We start from the raw sequence: 21,104 nt of genomic DNA, 5'->3' as shown, positions 1-21,104 counted from the left end.
AATCCTCAGGAATCTCTGCTTCCCTTCATCCCCCTCTCTTCTTTTCCTTGCCCTGGTGCTTTTCCTCTCCCCATGCCTTTCACTTACCAAATTTGCTTTAAAACTCTCCTAAGCCAGTGGTCCCTTGGAATGCCCAGTGGAATGCTGTCTGCTTCAAGGCTCCAACATAGGTGTTGTGGTCAAGGTGTGGGATGCCATCCTCCTTTTGGAGACTCACAGTTCATTTGCTACTAGAGGCCTTCGCAGTCCTGCAGTGAACAGACCTTTTAGAATATGTCTATAGGCTGAAAGCTCAACATTCAGAAAACGAAGATCATGGCATCCGGTCCCATCACTTCATGGCAAATAGATGGGGAAACAGTGTAAACAGTGTCAGACTTTATTTTTCTGGGCTCCAAAATCACTACAGATGGTGACTGCAGCCATGAAATTAAAAGACGCTTACTCCTTGGAAGGAAAGTTATGACCAACCTAGATAGCATATTCAAAAGCAGAGACATTACTTTGCCAACAAAGGTCCATCTAGTCAAGGCTATGGTTTTTCCAGTGGTCAAGTATGGATGTGAGAGTTGGACTGTGAAGAAGGCTGAGCACCAAAGAATTGATGCTTTTGAACTGTGGTGTTGGAGAAGACTCTTGAGAGTCCCTTGGACTGTAAGGAGATCCACCCAGTCCATTCTGAAGGAGATCAGCCCTGGGATTTCTTTGGAAGGAATGATGCTAAAGCTGAAACTCCAGTACTTTGGCCACCTCATGTGAAGAGTTGACTCATTGGAAAAGACTCTAATGCTGGGAGGGATTGAGGGCAAGAAGAGAAGGGGACGACAGAGGATGAGATGGCTGGATGGCATCACTGACTCGATGGACGTGAGTCTGAGTGAACTCCGGGAGTTGGTGATGGACAGGGAGGCCTGGCGTGCTGCGATTCATGGGGTCGCAAAGAGTCGGACATGACTGAGCGACTGATCTGATCTGATCTGATACCAGCACTCAAATTATTGACCCAGGAACTCTCTGTGTCATGTTATAACATCAGGATAGAATTTGTAGAACCCACAGCTCCCCAGGCACACCTTCAGGCATAATATTTTTTTATCCTTTAAGAGGGTGTAGTATTTCCAACACCTCCAAGAACCAGAAAATCACCAATGCATGGTGGACTTTTCCCCTTGAATTCTAGTGAGAGAAGCATTTTTGAACCAGGGAAACCATCCACATACCTGCTTGATCTACCTTTATGGTAAAAGCCCTTTGAGGTCTGGCCAGTCAGAAAATCTGAGGGGTCGAGTGTAAATTCCAGAAAGTAAGAAATGGAAGGAACAAAAATGTTTCAAAATGTCCCTGCCTGAGATTTGTTGACAGTTGGCACCATATTGAGTGCACATTTATCCCAGAGAGAGAAACATTTCCATCCTATTTCTTGCCATGGGGCTTTTAAATAGCCAAACACTTTGAAAAACGCAGAGATGGTTAATCTCCCATGAAAATGAAGCTTTAGCTATTTTCCACTTCATCAATATGACCTTTAGTGATATAATTCTCTTCCTGTGTATTATGTCTGCTTTTGCAAGCCAGTATGAAATAAAAAGCTATTTCTTGAACACACAAACACATATACATACACTCTTTCTCTCTTAGACACACACAATTGAAATGCCAATTGTGGTTATAGCTTAGCATGGTTCAGAAGTTCCTATAACTAAATGAAGTTAATTCTGTTTTGCATTTACCTGCATTTCAGCTTCAGCATTTGCTCAGATGATTTAAAGGCTTGCAGTTGTTGTACAAATGGTTTTGAAAGGAGCATTCAAATAAACTTCTAAGACCCTTCTAGCTATTGATCTCTGCTGCATTCATTAGATTCTCTTAAGAACATAGAGCCAGTAGTTAGCATCTACCTTGTCATCTGACAACTGCAATTATCTTTTTTGGCGATGAATACAATCTTTGCAGTGATTACCTTTTAAAAATTTTTCTTAGCCAATTAAATAAAATTCGGTGACATTTCAAAGACTGTTAATCACAACCAAATGCTCTAAATGTCAGGATGCATTGAAATTTTTGCTGCTAACTGATGAATCACTGAGCTAATTGTCGTTCATCATCAGGCCCTTGTCATTGTTATTATTATGGAAAACACTTTCATCACTCCCGCTATTCAATAAAAAAAAAGTTCTAGACAAATATGAAGAGAAGAGATATTACTCATCAAAGCATTTGAATTTAATTGCATTCTTCAAAATTCTTCCAACTGCAGATTGCTGCAGAGAAAACCAGGGACTCAGCCATGGAAGAAAGTAATGGATTTAAATAAACAGCTCGGGGCAGCCCCTTCTTCCAGTGTGCAGTATTCAGATATCTTCATTTCCCTCTCTTTCTTGCCTTTTGTTAGGGAGAGTTTTTCCTGGGTGTTTTCAAATGAGTTACATGAACAACTGTCTCGAGGTGTCCTGATTTTTTCCCTTCTGCAGCCTCTGTGGTCAAATGAATAGATCACTTGTATTCGGTGGCACATTACTGGGTTTATCCAGTGACATGAAGGCTGTGTTGAATCGCAGGCTCTCCAGAAAATCTCCAGAGCAACCTGTTGATAAGACAAGGCTGCAAGACTGTTTTTTCTTATTGCGCTATGATGATAGAATCTTAGTAGCATCTCAGAGTGGAAAGGGCAAAGTCATTTATTGAGACTATTAAGTGAGTCCTCAGGGTGGAAGAGAGGGAAAACGCTTCGTTAAGACGGTATAAATCCTAAATTATAGTTTACGATTGGTGGATGCAGCAAGGGAAGATTTTGAGGTCAGAGGTTCAAAGAGTCTCAGGGTATAAATTGTCCTTTGATGCTTTCTGTTCAGGAGTTGATGGGTCTTTTAGGAAGTTCCTGGAATAAGCACTAAAGTTATTTGCAATTTTCACCTTCTTTAGCAGGAGTTTTCTAGAATAGTAAGTTATGTCAATGAAGATAGTAGAAAAGAAGTTATGTGAAAAGTTTTGTGGTCCAATGGTCTTAGGTAGTTCTCAGGTATTTCCACCTGCTGACACTGTATCACGTGCCTTGTGTGTTTATTAATTTAAGGACACTCTGCCCAGTCAGAGTTGCAGGAGTGACTGCAAGGGTCAGGACTAAAGTGAGCCACATTCTCAAGGCCCAGAATTTAAGGAGCAGTCACTCTCGGGGTAGTGACCTTGGTGTGTGCCATGTGACCCTGGAACACTAGAAAGAATAGAACAAGGAAGAACAGGAGAAGGAAATGAACACTTGTGGAGCTATCAGATTGAGGAGCGTCATCTCATGATTGGGAGGCCTTAGGCTGAGTGTACTGAATCTGAGAATAGATTCTGGAGCTGGACTACCTGGGTTCACATCTCAGCTATGGCAGATAGTTGCTGTGTGATTTTGGGCAAGTTAGCTAATCTCTGTGCCTGTGTTCCTCACTGGTCAAATGGGGATAATGATAGTACGTACCTCAGAGACTAGTAGAGATTCAGTAAGTTCATACTTGTAGCCCAGCATATAATGGGCATATAATCTGTGCTGTAACAACCTTATGAGCATGTTGTTCCCATCTTATAAATGAAGAAAAGGGTATTCTTTTAAAATATTTATTTATTACTTATTTTTAAATTTTGTTTGAGTGCACCTGGTTCTAGTTGCAGCATCCGGGATCTTTTAGGTATGGCATGTGCACTCTAGTTCCCTGACCAGGGGTCAAACCCAGGCCCCCTGCACTGAGTGTGTGGAGTCTTAGCCACTGGACCACCGAGCTAGTCCCTAGAAAAAGTATTCTCAAAAGAGAATTTATACTAGGTACCAGTTTGTGGTGCTGAAATAAGATTGAATATTTTCCACTATACTATGGTATTCCATCCGTGTTTTGAGTTGGTTTTACTTTGTTATAATATGACCACGAGGCCATCCATTCCATCCATCCATCCATTCATTCATCCATTCTTCTCTAACGTCACTGCAACTTCAAACTCCACATTAGAAATCTAAGTTCATGGAGACTGGGCATTACACTTCAGTGTGAGTGCTCTGGTAGCTCTGGTTCATCAGTCAGCAGCAAATCCAAGGGTGATCATTATCCTTCCCCCATGTCATGGTTAGTAGCTAGAACATCCTATACATTGTCACTCATGCCTGTGTGCATGCTCTTTGCCCTCTCTGAAAGGCCCTTGCCCCAGATGCTCACCTCCTTCTGGTATTATTCAAATGTCATCACCTCATTAATGGCTTCCCAGACTATATTTTCTAAAGTTACCCCTCTGCATTTTCTATCCCCCTACTTTTTTTTTTAACTTTGCATCGCCATTATCAAACATCAAACATAATTTACTCCTTTACCTTGGTATCTCATCAAACAGAATATAAACTACATGAGGGAAGAGATTATTCTGTGTTTCATCCTCAGCACTGTGTGGGCACTTAGCAATAATTTTAAAATAAATGAAAAAAAAAAAGCAACTTCACAGTTTGTAGTGGTGGGAGTTTTCACTACTGAAAGTTAAAATCTTTTTGTGTGTTCCTCATTGGTATGTAACTGTAGGGTTTTTAAAGGACACTGCTTTGAATTTGTAGCATTAATAGCATTCATTAAGGAGATTCTTCACCCATGATTCAAGGGAAGGACACAAATCTCTGATAGCTGTCATCTAGTCAGCCAAGCTACCACTCACAAAGGCTGGGCGCTTTTGAAATGCTCTGTAAAACTGAAAGTTGAAGTACAGAATTGGTATCACAGTGGGCACAATCTTGGGATTTCAGCAAGCTGCACATACTAACATACATAATATATAATGTTACATGCTAACAAATACATGTTTAAAACAAACCCTAAAAAGAGTGCTTACAGTATATTCTGAATTGGCATGCTCCTAACTTTATTCTCCATGTGTACAAAACCTCCTTGATTTTATTACATAGCACAATCTGTATCCATTAGACTCATTCAAACTAAATTCATTTAGATTTTGAAAGAGATGTTACTCATCACATATTCTGTTGCCCATAATTGTGTTTGTAAAAGGTTGCTCTGCCAACTCCTTTGGGCTTATATTCTGAAGCACTATCCATGTTTGAAGGTAAGAGAGGTTGACTATCCTAGAATCTCACGCCTACCTTGTGTGTACTTTTAGGAAATCTCTTCTGTGGTCTGTATTTAGTTTCAATTTCTCAGAGTAAATATGGAGATCCATAAGTGGGCAGAGGCTTATCCTATAGGTTCTTTCTGGTGGTGCAGAATGAACTCTCATTTTAAGAGGCTTCCTGAACCTAAGATCTCATGCTTCCGAAGTCTCGTGGGTACACATAGCCCTCTGAGGTGTTTTTCAGTTTGTACTTATTTCTTTCCGCAGTTCAACCACACTGGACAAGGAAGCATCTGCAGCCAGGCCATTATGCTCATCACTGATGGGGCAGTGGACACCTATGATACGATCTTTGCCAAGTACAATTGGCCAGATCGAAAGGTAAGTCGATGTTGATGACATCATGGTGCCATCATCTGTGGAGGATCTCTATTGCGTTATTACCTCCAGCTTGTCCATGGATAAGTACCCCGTGTGGACTTCATCTCATAATGACCTATGGTTTCTCAGCCTTGTGTTTTCTGGTTGACCAAAACAGAATACTATGGCTTTCCTTGTTTTCAAAATGAAACTTTTTTTGGTAGCGAGAAGAAACGCATGTAGAAGTGTTCAATATGTTCAGTGAAAAGAGTCACTGTGAGGTGTGCTGTGTCCATAATGGACAGTGCTTCTCTTTGTTTATGTTTTCCATGGAGCCAGAGCTGCATGGTGAACCCAGCACCTATAGAATGGGGAAGGCAACCATGTGGCCCTGTAGCCATTTCCTCTGTTTCCATGTTCCTGTAGTTCCTTCCTGTACCCACATTGCCATCCAGAATCTCCTCTTCATTCCCCAGTGCCGTTGCTTAGTCTTGTCAAAGCTTGTCTCTTCTCTATTCAAATTCTTTTTTATTTCCAAGTTAAGATTTATTTATTTGATAAGCCCACATGTTAGGGTGTCAGTGACAGATATCAATGTTTTTGGTGTCTTTTGAGAGCCTTAACCCAGAGGTTCTTCAAGCTGTTAGCCAGTTTGAATTCCCTATGGAGAGCTTTTAAATTATGGATCCTGTTGCACACTTACAGAGTCAGAATTTCTGAGGATGTGGCCCAGGATTCCATGTTTTTATTAAGCACCTCAGGTAGACACCAGTCAGCAGATTGATAGCTGGTGATCACTATCTCAACTAAATGGTGAGGTCTGAGCAAGAAATAGAGGTTCATCAGAGAGGGCGCTAGCCTGCAAGTATCACAAAGGCCCTTTCCTATCCTTCGTGGCAGTGGCATGACTCTGACTGTCTCTGTAGGGGCATGAGACTGTTTAGAAGAAGTCTGTTTTGCTTCTTCAACTTTGTATGTTTAATTTCTGGGAACTGAGCTAACCACAGGCACGGCAGAAAGAAACAGAAGACAAATGACAACTGTGCACTCAACTGTACGGGAAGGCATGCACGCTTGAGGCACTGTGAGCTGGCACTCCTTGTCCTTTTAGTCATTCTCGGTCCCCCCGTGTCTTTGGTAACACAGTCGTCTCGCCTCACCAAGCACGGCTCTGGTGCTTTAAGACACATGTGTTTTATAGAATGTGCTCCCCAAATGGATAACATCTCCTTCCCTTGTTGCTCAGCCTTAGAGACAGCTGTTATTTCTGAAGCTGGAGGGAAAACTAGCTGTTCGGAGCTTGCTGAGAGTAGGTGGGCCTCTGGCCTGGCACCTGCCTGAGGGATATCCAGGAATAAGTATGGCTGAATGCAGCTCTCACAATTAACACTGACTGTAGAGTTCAGTAGTTGAATAAGATGGATGTTCACTGTTGGAAAAGTGATTTTAAGAGATATTTCAGGTGATGATTTCCAGGGAAAGGTAGAGGACAGACTTAATACCTGATAAATGTACATGATGCCGAGGAGGGGGCATGCTGTTCACACTTGCACACCCACAGTGCATGACGTTGCTGAGCACGTGGCCACTACCTGGTAATGTACAGCCCTAAGGCGTGGCCGCATGACTGAGGAGCCTGGGGGCACAGCGCCAGTAAACGTGGTGGGGCTGCGGATGCGTTGTCCTCAAACAAGGTGTTCACAGGTGCCATGACATCTCGCACATGTTGAAGGGTAGTTTACATTATCTGGGACCATCTTAAATAAAAGAATGAAGTAAATGGGCCTTTTAATAACCAGCTCCATTAACAGCAAATGTATTAACATGTGAGATTTATATGCTGAATCACATGAATCCCTCTTAAGTGATAAGTGATGGATAGCTGTAGCAGGAATATTGAAATTTAAACATCCTATCCTTACTTGCTGGGAGAGGCATAGGATAAAGGCTGCAAAATTGTAACTCTTCAGACAAAAAAGGAATTTCAACATCTTTCCAAAGAAACAGAGTTGACTTCAGGCCAGGTACTTTCTTGGATTAATTAGAACCAGGGTCCTGCAAATTTCAGCCTTCCATGAAGCAGTTTGATCTACTTATGCAGCATTATCAAGCAGAGGCAGACTTTCTGTAGCAAGAGGGCCTTTCTAATCTATGATTAGAAATTAATAGCAGGATCCCTCTCCTCCTGCTCCATTCTGGAGCATTCCATGACATTCATATGCATATGCATTCATCTTCTTGATGACTTCTCTGTGAAGGTGCAGGTAATACATTTGTATAAAATGGCAATGTGATTTGTTACTGTGTTAAAGTGAGATGCTGCATCACGTCTGAGCGGTCATCCTTCTCTATTATTTTGAATGTTAGGTATTTGGTAGAGGGTTGTGTTGTGCTGTTGTTTGCTATCTTCAAAATTATAGAAACAGGAAATGGTTCAGGAGAGAGTAAAATGATCTTAAGGCTGGAACCTGATTCCTATAACATAGTGATTCTTAAACTTTGGTGAGAATAAGAATCATCTGGAGGGCTTGTTCCAACACAGATTGCTCACCCCCAGCTCCAGAGATCCTGATTCAGTTGGGCTGGTGGGGCCTGAGAACGTCCATTTCAAACAAGTTTGCAGGTGATGTGAATGGTACTGGTGGGCAAACCACACAGGGGAACTAGTGCTGTAGAAATAGCCCAAGGGATAGGGTTTGGTTACTCGGTGGGCTCTGCCACTTTTGCTTCCCTGTGTTTACCTTTTGTTGTTGTTTAGTTAGTAAGTTGTGTCCAACTCTTTGTGGCCCCATGGATTGCAGCATGCCAGGGTCCTCGGTCCTCTCTTACTTTTTCCCAGAGTTTGCTCAAATTCATGTCCACTGAGTCAGTGATGTTATCCAGCCATCTCATCCCCTGTCGCCACCTTCTCCTCCTGCCTTCAATCTTTCCCAGCATCACGGTCTTTTCCAATGAGTCGGCTCTTTGCAAAGGTGACCGAAGTATTGGAGTTTCAGCCTCAGTCCTTCCAATGAATACTAAGGGTTGATTCTCTTGAAGATTGATTGGTTCAGTCTCCTTGCAGTCCACGGGGCTCTCAGAGAATCTTCTCCATCCAGCACCATAATTCGGAATCACCATTTCTCCGGCACTCAGCTTTCTTTATGGTCCAACTCTCACATCCATATATGACTACTGGAAATTGACTCTCCAGACCTTTGTTGGCAAAGTGATGTCTCTGCTTTTTAATATACTGTCTAGATTTGTCATAGCTCTCCTTCCAAGGAGCAGGCGTCTTTTAATTTCATGGCTGCAGTCACCACTTCAGTAATTTTGGAGTCCAAGAAAAGAAAATCTATTTACTGCTTTCACTTTTTCCCCTTTTATTTGCCATGAAGTTATTGGACTGGATGCCATGATCTTAGTTTTTTGAATGTTAAGTTTTAAGCCAGCCTTTTCACTCTCCTCTTTCACCCTCATCAAGAGGCTCTTAAGTTCCTCTTCACTTTTTGCCATTATCATGGTATCATCTGTATATCTGAATTTGTTGCTATTTCTCCTGGCAATCTTTATTAAAGCTTGTGATTCATCCAGCCACAAGCGTCTATTCCCTCAGTCAAATCCAGTGCACAGGTATGTGTTTCTTGGCTCATACTTTATTTAAAAAATTGTCAGTTACTGATGATCATTTTAAAATTGGAGACAGAATAGTGATATTAATACTATTAAAGTTTTAGTTTCACAAAGATGTACACATGGCACTTTGGATGTGTTTTGCCATATGAGAATGTTCTTGTTCTCATATGGCAGAAAATGACTGGAATTGAAGAATGGCTGCCCCCTCAGATGGCAAAGGTCTGGTTCTTTTGGCCGTGGTCTTCATCATGCTCCATTATTTCCTCTCAGCCCACTTCACTTGAGTGCTTTACATACCCATAGGTATAGAATCTGGACCACTGCTCTGGATTAGCACAGGCATGGTCTAGATTACCCAGCCTCTAGCTGTTTGTTTCTTTCTCTTCAGCCTGCCATAAACTTTCCCTTCTCTTCTCTAGCCAGATGCCGTCTTGTCTTTACCTGAGTTTTACACGTCACCCTCCCTCAGAACCAAAAAGGGGTGTGTATAGCTTCAATTCCAACACTGTAATCACCTCTGGGCCTGGTTTTTCATCTTTGTTGGTTTGGTAAGTCCTTGAGGAGAGGTTCTGGATCTCTGACCAGTCCCATCACCGTGCTCCATTCTGTCCCTGCTGAGAAGTGTGGCATTGAGTCCCTAGAGTAGTCTTATGATTCCTGCCCATTGGTGTTTATGCCCTGTCTGAGCGCCTCACCTGGAGTGTGGGTGGGACCTGTGACTTGTTTCTAAACAAGAGAATATGGTAAAGGTTAGAGAATCTTGCAGATATAATCAAGGTCTCAAGCCAGTTGATTTTTAGCTAATTAAGAGAAATATTGTCAGGAGTGGGCCTAACTTTATTGAAAACCCCTAAGAGAGAGACTGGACACTCCCTAAGGGCAGGAGACTCCTTCCTGATTTGATGAAGTAAACAGCTGTTTGGAGAATTCTGTGTGTCAAAGAACTGGGGGCAGTCTGTCTCCAGCCAACAGCCAGCAAAAGTCTGGGCCCTCAGTGTTAGTCACAAGGAAATAAATCCTGTCAACAGTCTGGCTGAGTTTGGAGGCAGATTCTCACCCATTGGAGCCTCCAGATGAATTCCTGGATTGCAGCCTTATGAAATGATGAACAGAAGATTCAGCAAAGCTATCCCCAGACTTCAGACCCACAGAAACTGTAACATTACCAATGTTTGCTGTTTTAAGCCATGGCATGGGTGTCACTTATTATGCAGCAATAGAAAGCTATTTGAAGAAGCAAAGTGAAGGGAGAAAGGAAAGAGAATCATTTCATGGTAGCAGTGCTATGAAACATCCCCAAACTTAATGGTCTAAAATAGCAATCTATCATTCCTGTCAATTTCGTGGGTTAACTAGGTGGTGGTTCTGCTCCCCATGGTGTCAGGTGGGGTCAGTGAGGAAGTTGTGTTAATTTGTGAGCGTGGTAGGGCTGCCTTGGTTCTCCTCTCCAAAGGCTTTCTCTCCATGCTATGTCTGACCCTCAAGGAGACCCCGTGAGTCTTCTCTCTTCGGTACAGTATCCTGGACTTGCTTACCGTATGGCAGTCAGATTCCAAGAAAGAAAAGCAAAAAGAAGTGGGATGCACTTGTGTTTGTCATGTTTTAATGCTCAACCTAAACATCATATTGAAAAGCAGAGACATTACTCTGCCAACAAAGGTCCGTCTAGTAAAGGCTATGGTTTTTCCAGTGGTCATGTATGGATGTGAGAATTGGACTGTGAAGAAAGCTGAGCACCGAAGAATTGATGCTTTTGAACTGTGGTTCTGGAGAAGACTCTTGAGAGTCCCTTGGACTGCAAGGAGATCCAACCAGTCCATCCTAAAGGAGACCAGTCCTGGGTGTTCATTGGAAGGACTGATGCTGAGGCTGAAACTCCAATACTTTGGCCACCTCATGCGAAGAGTTGACTCATTTGAAAAGACCCTGATGCTGGGAGGGATTGGGGACAGGAATAGAAGGGGACCACAGAGGATGGGATAGCTGGATGGCATCACTGACTCGATGCATATGAGTTTGGGTGAACTTTGGGAGTTGGTGATGGACAGGGAGGCCTGGTGTGCTGCGATTCATGGGGTCTCAAAGAATCAGACACTACTGAGTGACTGAACTGAACTGAATGCTTCCTAACCAGGGCCTTGTGCAAGGCAACTGCTTAGTAAAACATTATAGGATGAATTGGAAGAAGGAAGGCATTAATGGTGATTTAGCTTTAAGTCTATGAAGGCAACATCATGATCGCCTATGCAATGTGTCCCTTGCCAGTGTGTTATTTCTGGAAGCAGAAATGAGGAATTATTTATCCACTTATTGGATGCCATTTACTTTTAGCTAATATCCATTGGTTAGTGGCTGAATGGCAGCTTTACACACTTGGAATAAAATATGAACTCTTCAGTACGAAAGGGACTCATTCCAGGATCTGCTCAAGAAATAAAGCTGCCTACATTTCTACATTTAAATTAGAAATATGGCTATGCCTGCCATCTATGTAGTTGCTCTTCCAAATGAACTTTAAAAGAAAGAAGAAAGTCATGGAATTATTGTCATTACCTCCCATGATGTATAAGACAGAGTGGACAGGTAAGAAAATGGTGAGTTAGTGATTTGAAAAAGAGGTTGGCGAACTGTGGCCAACTGCCTGCTTTGGGAGGTTCTTGAGTTAGGAATGATTTTCACATTTTTAAATGGGAAAAAAATAACTAAAGGAGAAGAATATTTCATGATTTTTGAAAATTATATGACATTAACTCTTTATTATCTGTAAAAAAATATTGTAAGAGTTATGCCCATTTGATTACACATCATCTGTTGCTGAAAAGTTGAATAGCTGTGGCAGAGACCATCTGACCTGCAAAGTCTGAAATAGTCATTATCTGGCCTTTTAAGAATATGTTTCTTAAAAGGAATCGGAAGAAATCTTTGAGGAAATTTAGACCAGCAAGTATATGGTTGAGAGTCATTGCGATGCCTTTAGAAGTATATACGTTGGTTGAATTCAACAGAAGATGATAATGGCGAGTTCTTCCTGCCTTTCCATTGATTTTGTTCTACTCAAATAAATAGATGAACCACTTGATAGGAGAGTTGATGGCAAATACTTCTCTCTCTGCTGTAGGGATCTCTCCCCCAAATGTGATGTGACCCTTTCTTTTCTGTCATGAGCTGTTTCTGTCCTTCCTTGCTCCTGACATCTCCTTCAGTGCTGCCCAGGGCTGGGGCACAGTACACCGTGATCTGGTGGTTCAGAAGGAGAGGCAGTGGCGGGTACACAGCCTGGGACTGCACCCAGTGCCCAGAATGTCAGATCTTCATAAATGTGACGTGTAACTGCCCCTCAAACCCCCTTTTGGTTGTGACATGGCGCATGGCAGAGTGTCACATCTTGGTCACTGAAGCAACAAAGGAGACACCCTAGAGAGGATCAGATTCCCCTTTTACCAAGACCCAGGAAACTAGAGACTCCCTGAATCCAAATGAAATGGAATTCATGGAATCCCTGACACTGTGGGGTCAGAATGCACCCACTCTGGTTTCACACCTCTAATTTTGCTCCGTGTTATTTTTCAGGGAGAAAGATTTGGCTGCAACTGTCACCTAACAGACCATGTCTTAACTCACTTCTGCTATAGGTAAACTGTGAAACCCTGCCTGGGTGTGCAGTGCAGACCCTTCTGTACGTGTTAGCTGTCACCATGCCATCTGTCATGTGAGTCTGTGATGAGAAACACAGGTTGCTCAGTTTACTTCCCCTTTCTAGGTCTCCATCAATAAGAGAATGTTTTAAACCAATTTCCTGTGCTTAAATATATAAAACAAAATGAATTCTTATTGAATGCTCTCAGGTACCAGTCTGAATACTTCTTGTGCACTTAATTCTCACAGAAACCCCGTAAGGTAGGTTCTGTTCCTATCCTGTTTCCAAAACTGGGGGAAACCGAGACAGCAAGAGGCTCCATAATTTACTCAGGATTCCATGACCAATCTGATGGAGCTGAAATGACAACCCAGCAGTTAAACACTCAGGCTGAGCCCTTAACCAGGATGCACACAACTTGAAGGCAAAAGTACAACAAAATGTCCTCATGTCAGAGAAAGAGTTGTCCACACTGAGGACTCTGTCATCAGGGCAATGGGTTTGTCTCCTTGGCCTTCGCATCCCCAGGTGTGGGAGAATCTGCAGAGTGTCAGAGCTCTGCGGACCTCCGAGCCCACTGGGGCCTCAGGCAGAAAGGAAGTGCAGGGCCAGTTGTGCAGCCTCAGAAGAGGCTGTCTGGGTGTACTACCTACATGATTTTCTTCCTCTGAAAGCACAGGGCAACCTCAAATGTGAATGCTACTTCAGTTATGAGTGTCATGTGCTTTATTTTTTACCAGAACAAAAATGGGGGTGATAGCTATGAGGCCCCTTGAGAGACCATCCATCTCAAGGGTCCTTTGAGGATGCCTGATGGGTCTACAAGGAGGTAAAGGCACAAACAGCTTTTGGTTTGAGCTTTTGGTGAAGGGAGGCCCTTGATCATAAAATGATTGGGGGAGGGACCTGGCTTTGGAAAACTTTTGAAAACTGTTGGAAATTCATATTCTTTGAGTTCGTGTCTGTCACCTGGAACTCTTGGAAGTTTTGCCCCAGACCCCCTTCCCTTGGCATAATTTGGGAGCTAAGGCATCAACCAGATGGGTCCTAGTGGCTTTGGAGGAGCTGAAGGATTTAGCTGCCTCAGTACCTCTGGGGTGGTTTTGGCAAGCTCAGGAATCCCTCTCTCCTCTTTGGGGTGTGGATGTGGGGGGCAGATGCCAGTCTGGAGAGCAGAATTCCTGAGCTGAGTGAAGAGTGAGGGCTTATCACTTTAAGAATGCCAGCCCTGAAATAATCTTAAGTGATTTGGAAGGAAGGTTTTGTTCTTTCTTTTTCCTAAACTGCTTTGTTCCCTTTGACTTTCAAATGATTTTACAAAGCCCCTCCCATCTGTTTTTGCCTTCCTTTGAGCCTTATGAGGAGCAGGGGTTTTCCTGAAACCACAGGTAACTGGGAAAGGAGTTAAATCCCACTGCTCTTAGAGGAGGGGTCTCGACAGTCTCTTCCCACCCCACCTGCACTCTGGCTCTGTCATTCTTTATCCCATAGAACCACTTAAGGTGGGGGCTTAGGGTGGCAAGGGGCTGTTCAAAGGGGAAGTAACAGGGAGTAGCCATATTGGGGGAGGGGGGGAGTGGTGCAGCAGTTCATTTTTATTGAAGACCTTCTGTGTCCCAGGCCAGTGGACCAGAGCCCAGAAGTATGGAGCTGACATGATAGCTCCAAGGAGATCTCAGAGAGCAAATAACAGATTACAGATAGAAAGTGAGAAGACCAGTAATTAGACATATTCTGAAGAGACAAACAAGGGCCAGAGACAAGAGTAATGGGGTGGCCAAGGGAGCCCTCTTTAAGCAGAGTGCATATAGGGAAAGGAGCTGGGTGGGAAGGGCAGAGGAACAGTAGTTTCAAAGGCCCTGATGAGGAGAAGTTGTGTGTGTGTGTGTGTGTGTGTGTGTGTGTGTGTGTGTGAGAGAAGCTGGGTAGAGAGCAGCTGGCTAGAGCCTGGTGGGCTGGGGCTGTGTCAGAGGTGGTGGGGTACTGGTAGGACAAGTCAGGGCCAGCTCCTCTGGCCTGTGGTTGGCACAGTAGGAGTTGGGATTGTGCTTCAAGGCTAGTGGGGAGTCATTGCAGGCTCCTGAGCAGAGGAGAGACATGCTCTGGTTGTCCTCAGAAGCTTCCCCTGGCTACTGTATGGGAGTCAGTCTATGAGGCATGGACATGTGCTGGCCATGCAGCTTGGGTACCGGCTCTCTTCACCATAAATAATGTGAGTGGATGTCCATGAAGGTAGTCGACTTTTTAAAATTCCTATGAAAGTTCCCAGCTGCTCCTGTTTCTTACTGCTTGTTCACTTCAGGGCTTAGTTGGGTGGTTACATTTCTCCATTCCCTCCCTCCCTGACTAAAGTCACATTTGGTCTGAACGTTTTGGGTGAGTTTGTGTCGTTGCTGTATTTTCTCAAGGGTGATCAATCCTACAGCTGTCTTGGGAAAATAGCAGGACCATTTATTTCTCGTGGTCAGTCAGTAGTATGACAGGGAAAGACATTCCTAGTCACCATGGTGAGAGCTCATGCAGGCCCTCCTCACTGCTGAAGGGAGAGTCGAAACGGTTCACTGTCTCCCAGTTTATTTTTAATTACTTCTGCTGGTACTAGACATCCTGTGACTCCTGCAAGAACACGATGAGATGAGTTAGGAACGAAGTCTAGTGATGCGTGCCTGCTGCCAGCCATTGCAAAAGCGTTTCTTGTCGGGACTCAGAACAGCTGTGTGGGCACCTCCCCTGCTGCTACCAGTGCAGTTTCTCTGTGTGGGCTCCGGTGGGGACCTTGGCCTCCACCCAGACACTACTGTCTTCAGAAGGCAGGTGGGCAGTCAGTGCACATTCCCGAGTAACCCCCACACCCTCCTGAAAATGGCTGTCCTGTAGCTACTCTTCAGGTAGTCCATCTCTGCTCCCCATGCTGAATGCAGACTCAAACACTTCAGTTGGTTTTGTCATTTAATTTTTAGCTCTGCCCTATGGGTAGACACACTTTATTACCATCCTCATGTCATAAGTGAGGGATCTCAGGCTCAGAGGGGTTAAGTCACTGGCCCCAGAGCCCTCCACTCTGAAGCTGGGGATCTTGATCATCATCTACATCAACTTGTTCACACCTGTACTTGAAAACTGAGGGTTGAGTGGTTGGGGGAACTTTAAAAATGTTTCCTTGGTTCCATTCTCTGTAGGCCCACCTCTTGAACTGGTATTTTGATAGGTGGCTCATAGACCCGCCTCTGCTCTGAGAAGCTGGGCCCACTGAGAAATGCCACTTACCTGGTTTGTGTGCCCAGTGAATCAGGCAGGGTCCAATCAGGAATAGAAATCCACCAGTTATTTTAGCAGAGAGCATTTAACGTTAAGAATTAGTGAGCAGAAAAGGCAAACAGTTTAGGATATCATGGAAGTAACTACTCCTCTTTGGCTCGTGGGAGAGGAGAGAAGTGGGAAGGGGAAGAGAAGGTCATTATTAAAACTTAGAAACTTGGAAGAAAGGACTCAGAAGGCTGGGACCAGGCCTCTGAGGAGGACACACTGCCTCGGAGATACTTGGGTCCTGGGGAAGCTTTGGCCAGGTTGAGCCCATTTTGCCTGTTCATCAGCTCACCCATGAGCTATTACACCCTTTCCTTCATTTCCTTTATAGGCTGAGCCAGGGAGGGCACTTAGCAACATCAAGAAGAGATGCTCTGGTGTGCTGGGATTAGGGGTGACGCGGCATGGTGTCCAGCATGCTTATCCACCCCTGTTGCTCTCATACATGCATATAAATTACAGTCAAACGACATTTCTTCTTAATCCTCAGGTAGATTGGCTTCACTGGAAGTAGGCATTCCAGAGCCTATTGTCTACGCAGCAGCCAGACACTATGGAAACTGGAGGCTGATTGTGCCAGTGAAGCTTCAAATGTCTGCTTGCTCCCCACTCTTTGCCAAGTTTAAGCCAGAGTGCCAGTAGAGTCCCTCAAGGCCTGATTTGGTGGATGCCCATTCATTGTGACCTCGGCTCCACTCTGTTTCTTCACACAGCCTGCTGCTCACAGCCTTTGGATGTCTGCAATTCCTGTGCCCTCAGCCTGGGGCAGTCTGCTCCCAGATTTCCACATTGTCTCACTCCTCACTTTCATGATGCCCTTGCCTAGACATACCTTTTCAATGAGAGCCATCCTGACTACTTGATTTAAACTTACCCATGGCCCTGAACTCCAGCAGTCTTAGTTACTGCTTTCCTTTCAGTGATAGGTTTTTCATCTTGTATTATATTAGGTAAACATCACAAGGAAATGAAGTAACTGATGGATGGAATTGTTCCATCCATCAGAAGCAGAACTTGATCCCAACAACCCACCAGGAAGAATTCTCAATCCCAAACCTGAGCCTGAGCCTTGCACCTCCTGGTACTTTTTGCTTGTTTTATGTTGATAGGTCGTTATCCCAGAGGAGCCCTTTGCATTTTTAGCTATTGATACAGAGAAATCACCTTCATGCCTCAGAAATGAAACTGCTTCTTCCAGTAGATTCTTTGAAATCCAATATTCTCCATTGGCTGACTCTTGCATTACCCCTTCAAACATCTGGGGATAAAATCTGAGATTCCCAATGCCAAATGATTTTGGCCATTGACCTGTTATCCTTCCGACTATTGTTTTAGTCACTAAGTCATGTCCAACTCTTAGCGACCATGTGGACCATAGCCCACCAGATTCCTCTGTCCATGGGATTTCCCAGGGAAGAATACTGCATTGGGTTGCCATTTCCTTCCCCAGGGCATCTTTCCAACACAGGGATTGAACCCGTGTCTCCTGCATTGGCAGGCAGATTGTTTACCACTGAGCCACCAGGCAAGCCCATCTGTCTGACTACCTTAATCATTTCTATAAAAAGTACAATGGGAGGAGATTTATAGGATTTAGTGAATATGTCCCATCACTACAACCCTGCACTTTAGAACCTTCTCTTGGCTCAGAGCCTCTGTAGGAGCCTTTCCGCTCCCTCCCAAGGTCTTCACATTAAAATATTTGGTCCTATCTTCTTCACTCCTTGGAGAGTCTCATCTACAAAACAGAACAGCTGATGATGGTGACTGATAAGGCAGACTTATATAAACTGCATGCTAACTGTCTAGCAGGAAGTCTGCTGCCTGATGTGCCTTATTAGAAAGCCAAGAGGCCTAAGTGGAAATCGCACTGGAATGCCAACAGGACTGGAGATGTACAGGGAAGAATAGCTACATGACTTCACAGCCTTCTGGGACCACATCAAGCCCTGGAATGGTGCCTTCTGATGTGAAGAGGGTTGAGAGTCCCTTGGACTGTAGGGAGATCCAACCAGTCCATCCTAAAGGAGATCAGTCCTGGGTGTTCTTTGGAAGGAATGATGCTAAAGCTGAAACTCCAGTATTTTGACTACCTCATGCGAAGAGTTGACTCATTAGAAAAGACTCTGATGCTGGGAGGGATTGGGGGCAGGAGGATAAGGGGACGACAGAGGATGAGATGGCTGGATGGCATCACGGACTCGATGGATGTGAGTCTGAGTGAACTCCAGGAGTTGGTGATGGACAGGGAGGCCTGGCGTGCTGCGATTCATGGGGTTGCAAAGAGTGGGACACGACTGAGCGACTGAACTGAACTGAACTGAACCTGGTAAGGGGCAGGGATCTGGAGCTGTTTGGGTCAGAGCCTGAATTTTTGGCACTCTCAATCCTTGGTTCTGTGAATCTGAGCCTCAGAACTCATGGCTTTTAAGATTTGGATCATTTTAATTCTGCTTTCACATGATTTGTTTCTGTGCCTCAATGGGACAGAGACAAAAAGTGATGGTTTTAGAATTTTGAAGGAGAGTTTTCCGGTTTATACTTCAAACGGAAGGATGTCTATATGAGCCAAAGAGATACTGAAATGTGTTTTTCCTCCCACAGAATAATTGTCTCAACCTTCCTGAAAGTACTGATCTTTTCCCTTCCTCTGACTTGGAAATGGCCTGTTATGCACTCTTCTCATTAAAAACAACAACAAAAAAATAGACTTTAAAGGGGAACTAGCCCTTCAAAAAAAAATCCAGTGAAAGTAATCTTGATCTAGGAATGAACATTTGGCCCTCTGACATCAGGAGAAAGAGATGGAACTCTCTAAGCTTCTAGTTTATAAAATAGCTTTGTAGCTGTTGTAGCTCTTTTCCCGTTTTTTGCAAGAACCATTAGAACAGGCATGTGACAATTCCTTATGGTCCGTGGAATAGAATGGGACAAACTTCTGCAGGAAGGCAGTATGAATGAGACAGGATTCCTGAAAAGATCTAAATAGGACCTGAGATATCAGAATGCTAAAGTGTTTGAAATGAGTCTTCCTGACCTTTCTCGAAGAGTGTCTGTCTGCTTTGTTGTGGCCGTTGTCTTCATTGACTTAATTAAAAAACTTGTAGTTGCAGCCAACCACTGTCTGTTCTCCCATTGCCTCTAAGATCTGCCAGTTCATGGAGGGCAGGAGAGCTCTGTGAGCCCAAGTCCCGAGCTCACGAAGGGGTTGGCTTGTTGTAGGACAGTGCAGGGTCTCCTGTCGTCCTCAGCCTAGCTGAGACTGAGGAGTGAGAGTGAACTGGTTTAACCACCCCTGTCATCACCCAGCTTCTCCACATTCTCTGTGCAGTGACTTGGCCTTCGAGGTGCTGGGACTTTGATCAACCTGTGGCAGAAGGTTTGTGTGAAACCCGTCCTGGTTTCCTTTTTTTTACAAACACGAGTGGGATCTGGAATTGGTCCCAGATAATACATCTGCCTCTTAATTTCACTTCAGAGGGGCAGGATGACAAGAAAGGCGATGAAGACAACTAAATGCATTTATGATTTATGCCCCCTGTGATAAATCAATGGATGATTTCTCCCCAAAATGTGGTCACTGCCTGGCTAACTCATACCAGCTGACACATCTGTGAGATGCATAAGGTAATAGCGGCTGAGCCCCCTCCTTGCCATGTGCATGCCAGGCCTTGAACTCCGTACCCCGAGGATGGGAAGGTGGACATGTGAGAGAGGGGGTTGTCTACACACAGGAGGACGCTGCTTCGCTGCCACCTTTTTTTCCTCTCTGGGTCTGTGTTTCCCTTTCTCGTGGCCCCAATGGTGCAGCTTTGTTCACCCAGTCCTTGGTTCATCTCCAGCATTCCTTGCTATGCTTGCCTTTCTCTGTAGTGAGTTAGATTTTTCCATTTCCTAAAGGTGATTTGATCAGGCCAGTTCTCACTAGAGTCCCTCAAAGCAAGTGGGGAGAGTGGAAAATCGCATTAACTCTTTCACTCACTCCAGCTGCCTGCGCTGAATCCCAGATGGCAAGGAGGTTCTGTGTCAAGGGCCAGCTGCAGGCCTTTGGAGGCAGCTCTGTGGCCTGCTAGCAGAGAAGGGTGGCATGGGCCCATCTGGCCGGAAAAGGGGCAGGGCCATGACCAGGGGGCAGGCTGCTGTGCACAAGAGGCCAGTGATGGCCCCCATGCCGTGTCCCCCATCCCTTTCCTTTGCGCTTTCTTTGTATCCCAAAGGCCCTACCTTTCCTTTCTGGACTTGGAAAGTTGTATCTACATGGTCCAAAATAGACTGTCATTAGAAATTTCAAAAGTCTATTGAACCATTTTTGGCTGCTTGGCAGTCACATAGCAGCTGGATGACTTACTTCCCCACCTTCTTTTTTTTTTTTAAAGCATCATCTGAAGCTAATTTATCCAGGAGTAACTTGGGCTTTGGGGGAAAATGTCACATTCATTTTATAAGTTACCTGCAAATGAAATGAGAGGTTGTGCCTTTCATTTTCCTCTTGTTGAAAAATGTCTTTGTTACTCCATTTTTCCTTTTCTTGAGAAACACTCTGGGTTGCCATTTGAAGAGTTATGCAACATTATTTTCCTTACCTTGCTTTCTGGGAAAAAGTGCCAAAGTCATTTCCTGGGCCTGGATTGGGAGATGCAATCCCCTTTAGATGGGAAAAGGCAGATAAGATGGTCCAGAAACTGAGGCTTTCTCCTGGAGACAGCAAGATCGCTGATGTTCTTTATCAGAGTGAAAGCGCAGCATGGAGGGCTGGCTAGAGATGGAGGTGCTGGCTATACGCTGGGAAGTGTGAGGCTTCAGCTGGAGTCCCTGGTGCTGGGACCAGATCTCCCTGCCTCATACAGACAATGTATAGAAAGGGGAAAAAAGTAAGCCATATAGTACAGGTTGTTCATTTGATGTCTCTGCTGATACCTCATATTACTGTTGCCCCGGCCAGAAATAATATACCTGCAGCTGTGTTTCTGTGGGACAATGGGGACGTCTAATAATATATCAGGATAATCTAAGCTGCCTTTTCTCCAGTGAGGCCCCAAGGGGAAGATATATACTCTACCTTTATGTTATCCAGTGATACTAATCGGAAAGCATTGCTGTG

At 44.3% G+C, this 21,104-nt stretch overlaps 1 protein-coding gene across 3 annotated transcripts in view; it reads left to right on the top strand.

Moving 5' to 3' along the window:
• Positions 1-21,104, top strand: part of CACNA2D3 (calcium voltage-gated channel auxiliary subunit alpha2delta 3) — a 909,107-nt gene that overhangs the window by 510,258 nt on the left and 377,745 nt on the right. For all 3 annotated transcript variants that reach the window (XM_025272778.3, XM_025272777.3, XM_044933476.2), the window contains exon 11: positions 5,353-5,466. In XM_025272778.3, the coding sequence (XP_025128563.3) occupies positions 5,353-5,466 (114 nt within the window). The remainder of the gene's footprint in view (positions 1-5,352; positions 5,467-21,104) is intronic.

This window comes from Bubalus bubalis, chromosome 21 (genome assembly GCF_019923935.1).
Source record: "Bubalus bubalis isolate 160015118507 breed Murrah chromosome 21, NDDB_SH_1, whole genome shotgun sequence".
NCBI lineage: Eukaryota > Metazoa > Chordata > Mammalia > Artiodactyla > Bovidae > Bubalus > Bubalus bubalis.
The sequence above is the reverse complement of the archived record's forward strand: the minus strand, read 5'-3'. Positions and strand labels throughout refer to the sequence as shown.